Consider the following 10,795-nt stretch of genomic DNA (forward strand, 5'->3'; position numbering starts at 1 on the left):
TGTGTGTGTGTGTGTGTGTGTGTGTGTGTGTGTGTGTGTGTGTGTGTGTGTGTGTGTGTGTGTGCGTGTGCGAGAGTGTGTGTGATGAATTTGTAGTGCAGGGGGCATCCAGATCAGCTTGTTTGGGTTGAAAAGAATTAAAATGCCCTCCCTGACTTCCTCCTCTACTCTTACTTGGTGTGTAGGCTAGACTCGGTAATGTCGTGTCACTTCATTTTTTTTTTTACAGTCCCCCTTTTTCCCCTTTCCTCTCTTTTCAGTACATTTAACTGGACTGTGCCTTTCTTGAGCTGGCTGGCCATCGTGGCTTTCGGAGCAGCCACCATCCTCGTCTACTTCATCCCTCTGCGTTACATCGTGCTAGCCTGGGGTGAGCGGATGTCAAACATGTCATGTTTATTTACATGTAACGTAAAGATGGAGTTAAATGGAAACAGTAGATAAATAAACGTGTGATTTCTTGTATTAAATCCAGCATGATGTCATCTTCTGTCTCTACAGGGGTTAATAAATTCACCAAGAAGCTGCGAGATCCGTACACTATTGATAACAACGAGCTGCTAGACTTCCTGTCCAGAGTGCCCTCGGATGTTCAAGTGGTGGGTGAACTTTCCTTTTTCATCTCATCTTTTATATCTTTCTGACATCTGTCGTCCCAGGCGTGGGCCGGGCTCCTTTTATTATCTCCTCCGTCTGTAACTTTCCTTTCTTTTTCCTCCTGTCAGCCGTCACCGTTGCACTTTTTCATGTCGGGGTCAACTGCATCTCCATTGTTTACGCAGACTTCTAATCTAATTGTTTCAAAGTTGTTCCTGTGTTTTCCTATTAAAAGCTTCCTAGACTTAATTCAATTTCCACATACATAACTGCAGCTGTGTAATAAGATAACAAGGTTAAGTGAGTTTAGTGTCCAGCATATAACCAAGTTGATTGACTCCATGAGCGTACACTCACACGCAATTACAGTTAGCCGTCGTTTCCCAGCTATGCTAGTAATTGGAACAGAGTGTAAACCAACAGTTAACCAGCCCCATGCGGTTTTGCTTCTACATTAACCGTGAGATCAGATTAACTTTGTGGCTGAAGACTACAGATGCTTTGTAAAGTGGAACGTAGGTGTGAGCGTGTGTGTGTTTATGTGTGTTTGTTCACAGTGTCGTGCTGTGCTGCTCGGGACAAAGTGCAGTTTAAACTGCAATTAAGTGTTATCCGGCACCGATGGTGTCCGCTGTGGCCGTTAAGCCCCGCTGTGCCGAGTTCAATACACACCAACGCACACGCAATCACACATGCAGGCCGAGGCCGAGCGACCCGGGGCCTCCGATACGACCAATCCCCTGCCACATCGGCGCTGACACACACTTCCTCTTTGATCGCTCGTTGCCGCGACTCCTTTCATCTTTACAGGGTCATAATCCACGCTCCCCCCCAACACACCCCCGCCAAACCCCCCGTGTTCTGCCCCGTTCGGCCCCCTTGCAGTTTTACAGTCTTACGGTTTACTGAGGCTGCAGCAGTAGGCACCAGGCAGGTAGCCACGGGCCTAAATGAGCCCAAGCTGTCCCCTCTGGTGGAGTGAAGCCACCTTGCACACCTGGAGCCGGGAGGAGCGGAGCGGCGAAGGGGCCCAGGCACGGCAGGTAGGAGGCCTTTACAAGGCCCCTAATGAGGGCCTGCTGGCTAGGGGAAGGTGGGGGCGGACATGCTGCTCTCGTCTGGTGCCCGTGCTGCTGGAGTCGTGCCTACTGTATAAGTAATACTGCAAGTGCTACTGTAACGGTTATTGCTGCAGCTGTCGGAATAGTAATTGTTGCCAGGTTTCACTGACAGTTTGGAGGCTTACCGAGTAATGAGGGTGAAAGAACCAAGGGAAAAGGGTAAGAATAGATTCCAGGAGGAGGAGAGATGAGGCTGGAAAAGGAGCAAACGAGGGGGAGGAATTAGGCCAGAAAGAGTACAGTTGATTGATCGACTGGTTTAATTATTTGGAGCAGGTTATCTTGTTTGTATCAATAAGATTAGGTCAATGAACTCAGCTGCACTGATCGCTTCCTCACTCCATCCAAAGGTTAACTCTCTGCGACGGCACCCTGCTCAGCGGTCGTCGGCTAAAAACAGACCAGAACGTTCTGATCTGGGTTCTGCCCCCGCGGCGGCGGCTTCACTTCATTGCCTGCCCCCACCTTACCGGGTCAAAGCAGTCTGTGGGAATCGAGCCCTTCAGGCTCTCGGATGATGCAGGGAGGCGCTGGGGTCCAAATGGAGCGTCCCCCTCGCAGGCACGTGTCCACGGCACCCACTGGCATTGAGTGCAGGGGCCCACTAGGCCCGATACCCTGGATGACTAATGAAGCACTCTTTCAGGGACCCGGTGTGACCCAACGCACATAAATAATCACACACACACGCTCGCCCAGCAGTCGTGCATGCGAGGCGGGTCGGGGGTGTTTCCGTGCGGCGTTCCGCATCATTTAGAGGTGCTTCAGTGCAGCCAGAACTGATGAGGTCCTAATGACTTAGTACATAAAGGGCATCCACACTGGGGCCACAGTCCGTCATCGCGTACAGCTTCTTTTTTTTTGGGGGGGCTCTCACAGTTTTCTCATCTTTCATTTGTCTTTTATAGAGTGCATAAGTACATAAAAGAAACGTCGTGTTTAGCGGCAACAACACTTCTCATCAGTAAACAGTTAACGGAAAGGTAGTCCTGCAAACCAAGCTCTTTAAATCAATGACACCGGGCCCCCTAACAGCACTGTCAAACACCCTTTAAAACCTAAATACCCGGCGGTTCATGGGAGCTGCAACAGGCAGAGTTGTCTTTTTATCACCCGAACAGTTTACCTAAATCATTATGTCCCTCCGCGAGCAGCAATGTTAAAAGGCTGGCATGGTATGTGTGCATGAAAGAGTCCCTGTCCCTCCCTGGGTAACAGTTTCTTGTATCCGGTTTGGCTGTTTTACCAGCGTAAGCTGTCGTTATGGTCTTTATCGGGGAATCCTTCATGTCCTCTTAAACGAGGCCAAACTGAGCACCTTTATAGTGTATAAGTATTCCCTACCTGGCGTTTGGGAGGTGTCAGTGCACTAGTATGTTTTACGACACCATTAGCCATGTGAGCTAGGGAGTGCGTAAGTAGGGCCAAGGCAATTAGCATGCCAAGTGGCCCTTTATGGTGTGAAGGAGCTGGATCAAACCCCCAGTACAAAAATAAGTGTGAATTCCAATTTAGCATCTAATGAGCAGTGGGGAGTTGGGTTAATATTTTTAGACAACATTTATGCCGGGCATGAAAGCTCATTGGACGTTAGGGGTCAAAGGCAGGATAGTTAAAGGTTGAAACGTTGCCAGATCCCATCACTTACACCAACCAGAGGTCTCTCTCTCTCCTCAGCGTTGTCCTTCGCCACTTTAGTGACAAAATTATACATTTCACCGCCACAAGTGGCCACTTAGTCACTATTCAGTGTGTGTATGTGCCACAGCAGCTAATAGGCAAAAGTTTCTACACTTTGTAATTTTTTTCCCGCTGATTTATGTCACCTTGACGTGCCTTTTCTTTCCCAGCAATAGACGTGAGTGCTGAATCCTCCGATCTGCAGATGTGTGAACTATACACAACAGTGTTTCCCTGGAAACATTTAATAACCCTTATGCTCCATTAGGCGTCACATGAGATGAAACCCGCTGAGGTTTGTGCTCCGTGGAGAGGACTGGGAAACGGAATAACATAGTATCATTAAAATGTTGCTCCCTTGCCTTTCTTGACTTTAGTTATTTACTTTTTTCCTCCCTCACTGTCACCCACCTTGGTTCGTGTCTGCCCGCACCGGCGTCATCAAAACACAGTCAAAGGTTCAATGTGAGAGGGAGAGAGGAGCAGGTCCCGGGATGCTTGGTGGGGAACACCGTTAAACGAAGCTCGGTACACGGCGCCCCTTCAGCAGAGCACACTTCAAAGCTTGTTTTGCACTTGTACTGTCAACATTTGGGAGAGGAGCGAGGGTGGAGCAGCCTTTGAGCAGCGCTGGGTCTTTACCCACTGCCTCTCCTGTAGATGTTCCCTTTAAGCTCCCCACTTGCGCTACCAAATTGCTTACGTGCTCTCCGCATTACCACACATATTTTTTTTGACTTTCACCCAATTCTGGTTTCTTTTATATCGCTAACGTCCCACTTTCTCCTTCGCCTCCTCTGCCTTTTTTTTTTTTTTCTCTCCCTCTTTTTTTGACTTTAACTAGCTCTTGTTGTCTGCATGGGGTTTTGGTGCCTGTGTGTGTTATTTGGTGAGGTGAGCGGGGGAGCCAAGGGTATAGCATCAGGCAGGCCTGTCACCTGTAAGGTGCAATTGAACCTGTGACGCGTGAGCCCCCTTTTCTCTTGGCTGGCAGCCCCTTCAAAGACAAAAAGTGCTGTTTGATTGAGGGACCGTTTCTTCCTGCACCCTTTGTTTTTGTCGATCCCCTTCGCTGCTCTTCATGAGCAACAAAACCCTACTTTCTACTGACATGCAAACTTTTCTTGTGTTTTTTTTCTTCTCCTTGCGCTCACAAATACTTTTGTTTGGACAGGAACGTCAACACAGAATTAAATTGCCGTGTTTTTTTTGTGCTGGTGTAGGCGTTTGGCCGTGTAATGGGACCACTAACAGCCAGTGATCCCGCACCATACCTGTCCTACTTTTGGATCCACGCTAGCTGGCAAGAAACCGTTTGATAGTCAGATTTTATTTTATTTATTTGTGTGTGTGTGTGTGTGTGTGTGCGTTTGCTGCAATTATTTTTATATGAACAGACACATGTCCTCGCAGCTACGCTACATGCAGATGTGCTGTTACTCACTTCACTCATGGGTGAATTAAATCATTCAACCATTCGCTCACTCGTTCATCCGTGGATGCACCACTGTCACTGATCGCAGGCGGTGTGGGCACTGTGCCAGGACTGTCATGGTCCCCTAACCAAACTACCACGGCAACACACACACACACACACACACACACAGATGGGGCCATATAAACCTCTCTGTCCCCTGGGTTTGTCTGCTTTAGTTGGCAGGGCTATAAAAGGATCCACACCCACATGAGAACCGTCTCTGTCATCACCCGAGTGTCCACTGATCTCCCTCCGTCTCTTCCTCACTCTCATTGTTTTCTCTCCCGTTCCCCCCCTTTGTTGGTTTGCCCCGCTCTCTGCCCTTCCCTCCCCTTCATCTTTTCTATCTATTTCTGACCCGTCTTCATAAATCTCTCTTCCCATCGTTCCTTTGCCTCCCCTTGTTTTCTCCACCTGGATTATTTCCTTGTTGCCCTTCAGACTCAGCTCGTGGTCTCACTCCATCCAACTAACCGGTTCTATTTGCACAGCTGTTTAGTAGGATGTTAGTTTGCCTCGCGGACAGCGAGGAGTTTCCAGATCAGTATCTGCCTCGTGAGGCGTAGAGAGGAACACATGTTGGCCTACACTCGGTGACCATCCCTGCCAGACGGAGGGAGGGAGATACCTCCACTGTATGTGTGTGTGTACAGCGTGTGGATTTCTATGGCATTTGAATTACATAGTGTGTGGGAGGTGTGCGTTATGTGCATTCTCTTCGCTGGTGTCCATATGTTTATGCATGAGTCTTTATTGGCGAGCACACACTAGGAGGATAGTGGAAGGCGTCGTGGAGGCGTCGGTGGGAACCAGTGGAAAGATGGATGACAGAGGCTCGTTCCCAGCCGGTGCTGAGAGACGCCGCTGTTCCCCGTCCACAGCAGACAGACCCGCCACCAGACAGAACAGAGAAACCGTATTGACGTCAGTTTGTTGTCTGCCTGGAGAATCAGAGAGGGTGTCAGTCAGTCAGACAGGCAGAGTAGCCTACAGTACGTCAGCCTAGGAAGGATCCCGCAGACGATACCGGCTCTTTGGTGCCGCGACTGTTAAGTCTTGTTTTTTTTTTTCCTATTAGTATTCTGATTCAGTGGCTAGTGCTTGTCAGTGTCTTGAATCTGTCTAGGCTCGCAACTGTATTCGTGTGTGTGAATGCGCACACATCTGAGAGCCAGAGACTGCCGGAGTGACAGTCTCTGGTTGTCGACGCTCAGCCACTGTGATGCCGTTTCGTCTGAGTGTCCGTCACTTAAGAGCGGCTTCTTTCTGAGCTCTGCTCGCCATCTTGGCAACGCGTCGCTTGAAGGGGGGATCGGTTGTCTTCAGGAGGAATGGCTGACACTCCCTCAGTGATGGTGCAGAGCAAAGTGATCGTAATGTGCCCCTAAAATGTCTTGTTAGTGACGCAATAGAGATACAAGTCTAAGTCATTAGATATTCCATTTCTTGGTTATTAAATTAACTTTTTTAACACGTATCTTTTAAATATGAAGTAACAACCAGGTCACAGTTAGCTTCTCTGAGCTCTTATATGCTGCATTATATTTTGGCCTGACGCAGTAACTTCCTGGAGTCTCTGCTCGTTGCCTGGCAACCTCACAGCAACAACACAACTCCAGGAGGTCACTGCTCCCGATCGAGAAATATTCCAGAACACCACCCCCATAAAAAAAACACAACTTGTCGTTTTTACACTACTGTAGGTGGATTTTGTTACTTTTGGACAGAGCAACAGCTTTCATGCTAAGCTAAGAAGCTGTCGGCTACAGCCTAATATTTAGCTGACTTAGCATACGAGAGACTTTCTGTAGGAAAGCAAATAAGTGTTTAAACCATGTCAATGTCACGGCGTTTCCTCCCCAAAGCAGTTCATGTAACACTTCCAGTTGGTCACCACCAGGTCAGGTGGTCTTCTGGTGTTTCCACTCACTGAGAAGAAGGAAAGCTCCACATCGATGGCTAACTGCCGTCCAGGATGAACTGATTAGATGTTGGAGGTCAGAGGTCAAGGTCACCTTGTCCTCACGTCCGTCTCGTCCCGGGAACATGAAGCAATTGCATTCAAGGATGAACTGTTTAGAATTTGGTCACTTTAAAAGGTCACCATGACATGTTTTTGTCCGTAACTCAAAAATGCACATTCTAACAATTTCACACAAATGTCACATAAGATTAAATGCTGTATATAGTGAATAGTGCAGGATGTGTCATCAGTGATGAGTTCATACTGTATAACTTGCCTGCTGTGCGAAGGTTTAGTGAGGGCTCCATCTTCCCTCTCCTTCCCGTCCCTCCTCCTAACCTTCTTGCATACTGAGATGACTCTGTTGTCTCTCCAAGCTTTCCCATGAGGCCTTGCCCTGTTCTCTGTTTGTTTGTGTGATCCCTTCCCTCAGGCCACTGTCCCACATCTGTGGAAGTATGCGTGCACGTGGATATCTGTGTGCGTCTGTGTATTTGGAGCTTTGAACAGTGTACATGTGATTGTGTGTGTGTGCATGTGAGTGTCTCGCTCTCTCTCTGTGTGTGTGTGTGTGTGTGTGTGTGTGTGTGTGTGTGTGTGTGTGTGTGTGTGTGTGTGTGTGTGTGTGTGTGTGTGTGTGTGTGTGTGTGTGTGTGTGTGTGTGTGTGTGTGTTGTAATCAGTGTGTAATCCCTTCCCTGAGGCCACTGTTCCACACAGCTGGACTCAGAGAGCCTCTGGAGGGTTTCTGTGCTATTCAAGCATCCTTTGCTCTTTCCACCTGACCGGGTGGTGTGTGTGTGTGCGTGTGTGTGTGTGTGTGTGTGTGTGTTTTAACAGGTGCAGTACCGAGAGCTGAAACTGGATCCCAATCCCAGCCCAAATAAAAGGAAGAAAAACAACCCCGGGTAGATGACTGTGTCCGCCCACCGACTCTTCTCTTCTTCACTTTTTTTCTTGTGGTCTATTATTGGACTCTGAGGAGCAGAGGAAGACGGCTCTGGACCATCTCAGCTCAGCTATCCTTCCTTTTTTTTTTTTCTCTCCCATTTTCCTCTCTTAAACCTTTTTTTTCCCTCTGTCTTTAATTGCTTATGACTTACAGTTACAGTACAGTTTCCTGAAGTGTAATTTTTTGTATAAAAAGAAAAAGGAGTACCAGAAATATTCTAACCCCTGATTAAGCTTTTGATTGATTTTAAAGAGAGTGGGAGGGATGGACTGACCTTTTTCCCTCTCCTCCTTTCTTCCCTCCATCACTCAGCCCGGAGGACCGTCGATCTGCTTGTCACTCAACAAGTAAAAAGAGTTTTAAACATTTATACTCATCGCCCTACAAAAAGACGTGTTCATCAAAATACAAGCCTTACTTTAACCTTCTGCATTCATCATAGGAGCAGGAGATCATTTTGTAGTTATCAAAAGGTTTTGGTAATTTGGCCATATTTTTTAATTGTATTTTACTGAAGTATCTTTTGTTTTCTTCCCCTCTTGGATGTGGTAATGATGTTTTGTTCACTGGCAGTAATTTGGAATGTTTCCACTTAACTCAGCCAGCCAAGTTGATTAGCAATTATGGTAGTAGCCTCTAGATATGTCCTTCTACACAAACACACAAACCTGGACCAACTTGTGCTTTGACACAGTGCCCAAATCAGCTTTTTTTTTTTTTAAAGATATGAATCCAAAACAAAAGAACATCTAACCTGAGTGAAGTTTAAAGGAAAGTGAATCTTCTTAAAATAGATTGCGATTACATAATCCTCATTAATAACACCCAGAGGGAGAAAAGAACAACAGACCTGTATCACTACTAGATCACCACATATTTTAGCCGCATTTTAACCCCTTAAAAATATGTCAAAGTCGCCTGTCAGTCAGTCAGAGAGACACCTTTCTGTCTGCCAGGAGGCACAGCAGACCCGGCCTTCTGCTGTCTTGGTGTTAATATAGATGTCACCCAGTCTGTGCCGAGTGTCGCCAGGCAGGCAGGCCTTCAGGCAGCCGCAGCCCTAATCTTGTTTGAAAGGCTGGTCTCCTTTCCTCTCATCTCCCCGTGTGTGTCGGCGGCCACACAAGACAGCTTCCACGCACACAAGCATGCATGTGTGTGTGTGTGTGTGTGTGTGTGCGTGCGCAGGCGGTCTCACGTGAACACACTGCTTCTTTAAGAGATCCCGCGTACACATACTGTACCTACTTGCTCACAGATGAAAGCATAACATCCCATTTGAGCAGTCACATTCTCTGCCTCTTACACACACACACACACACTCACACAAACATGCTCTCTGTGATGCGGTGCCCCAGGCTGGCCGCCCTCTCCATCTGCCCCACCTCCTGTGCCCACAGCTCAACTTTGATCCGTCTTTCCAGAGACAGAGGCTTGTGTATGTGAGCCGTGTATGTACGAGTGTTTGCGTACACACGTTTATGCAATCAAAGACGCCGTTGCTGTTTTCGGCGTCGGTGTGTGTTACAATTGTATCTCCCCTCCAGCTGTAGACTGACGCGTAGATTCAGTCGATGTGTGTGTGTCAGCCTGTAATGGGGCTGTGTGTGTGTGTGTGTGTGTGTGTGGTGCAGCAGAAGAGCCAGCTGTTATTTGGCGTGGTGTTTGCTGGTGTAGGCGGCCGCCAGCTAGATGAGCAGCAAGTCGCTGTGTGACAAGACACGGCTCTGAGGGGACGTAGGCCTGAGATGTCAGGGGTGTGTGTGTGTGTGTGTGTGCGTGTGTGTGTTATGCTATTTCAGATCTCCTTTCCCATCATGCTCCTCTCCGTTTGCTTTCTGCGGTTCCCTCATTCGTCAGTGAGCGGGGTTGCGACCCTGTCTGAAGGGACGGTCTCCTGGGCTTCTTGCTGAGCATCTGTTGAAAGATCACAGCTCAGGCTACATTTGAGGAGGTCTCCTCTCATCCTACTGATCCCTGCCTCCATCGCCCCCCCTCCATCTTTTTGTCCCCCCCTTTGTCTGTTCGTCCGTCTCTCCACACCCCCTTCCCACCACAACTGGAGCTTTCTCCTGCCATTTTGTCATCCTCCCTCGCCCTGCCTGTCTGCTTGCCATCGCCCGCACCCTCTCCCTCTCTACCCATCCATCTCCACGCTTAAATATCAACAGGCTTGGATCCGTCACTCCAGAGAGCCATTGATTTTGTTGTGTTGTTTTGAGGAATCCACTTGAAAGACAATAACAGACTGTCCCCTAAGAGCGGCGTCGCAGACTGATTATAGCCTCCTGAACACACTCGGTGGCTGGTGAAGGATGGCTTTTTAGAATGCCTGAAGGGACTGTTTGAATACCTGCTGTGTACTGTATGTGTCTACTACTGTATGTAGTTATTTTACAGCAAATTGTGGTGACTATTGTGTGGTATTGCATCCAAATACCCTTTACTTTTGGTCATTTGTTATTGGATTTCAGCTGTTTGCAAGCAAACCAAAGTGTTTTTATTTTGTATGATGTAGAGAAAATAAATTATATAAAAGGAATGTATCAGACTGTCGGCTGTAAAGGGGTAAAAAGAGGGAAAAAAAGCACTTTTATTTGCACCGGGTTGAAATGAGACTATTTATTTTTTAAATAATACTGTACATAGCTAACTACTTAATTTATGTTTGTATTTTATACAGTATGCCTGTTCTGGTGACGATGTTGTAAAGTAGGTGTATGCCTGCCTCATTTTCTAAGATCTGTCTTTTTTTCTGCCTGCAACGTTGCCTGCCTGTGACATCATCTTCACATGCCCAGTTCTGGCCAATGACATGTCAGGACAGGAGTCCGGAGCTGAGACGTGGGTTGGTCAGGAGGGGTTTTGGAAGAAAATATCATGTGTACATTTCCAGTTTGAGAAATGAAATGCATCTGATGTGTGTTGCTCACTTTGAAAGAAAGAAAAAACTGCAAACAAAACACAAGAATAAATATTTTTTATCATCTTCAGAGTGTCTGGGTT

The 10,795-nt window shown here is 47.5% G+C and overlaps 1 protein-coding gene across 8 annotated transcripts in view; it reads left to right on the top strand.

Moving 5' to 3' along the window:
* Positions 1–10,795, top strand: part of mctp1a (multiple C2 domains, transmembrane 1a) — a 455,748-nt gene that overhangs the window by 101,686 nt on the left and 343,267 nt on the right. For 5 of the 8 annotated variants that reach the window (XM_084025756.1, XM_084025758.1, XM_084025757.1 and 2 more), the window contains 3 exons: positions 261–370; positions 502–599; positions 7,678–10,752. In XM_084025756.1, the coding sequence (XP_083881882.1) occupies positions 261–370; positions 502–599; positions 7,678–7,749 (280 nt within the window). In that variant the 3' untranslated portion in view covers positions 7,750–10,752. Of the gene's footprint in view, positions 1–260; positions 371–501; positions 600–7,677; positions 10,753–10,795 lie in introns of those variants that run through there. The other 3 variants (XR_014598230.1, XR_014598231.1, XR_014598232.1) reach the window with 3 other exon arrangements.

The sequence above is a fragment of the Eutrigla gurnardus genome (assembly GCF_963514095.1).
Source record: "Eutrigla gurnardus genome assembly, chromosome: 13".
NCBI classification, from domain to species: domain Eukaryota; kingdom Metazoa; phylum Chordata; class Actinopteri; order Perciformes; family Triglidae; genus Eutrigla; species Eutrigla gurnardus.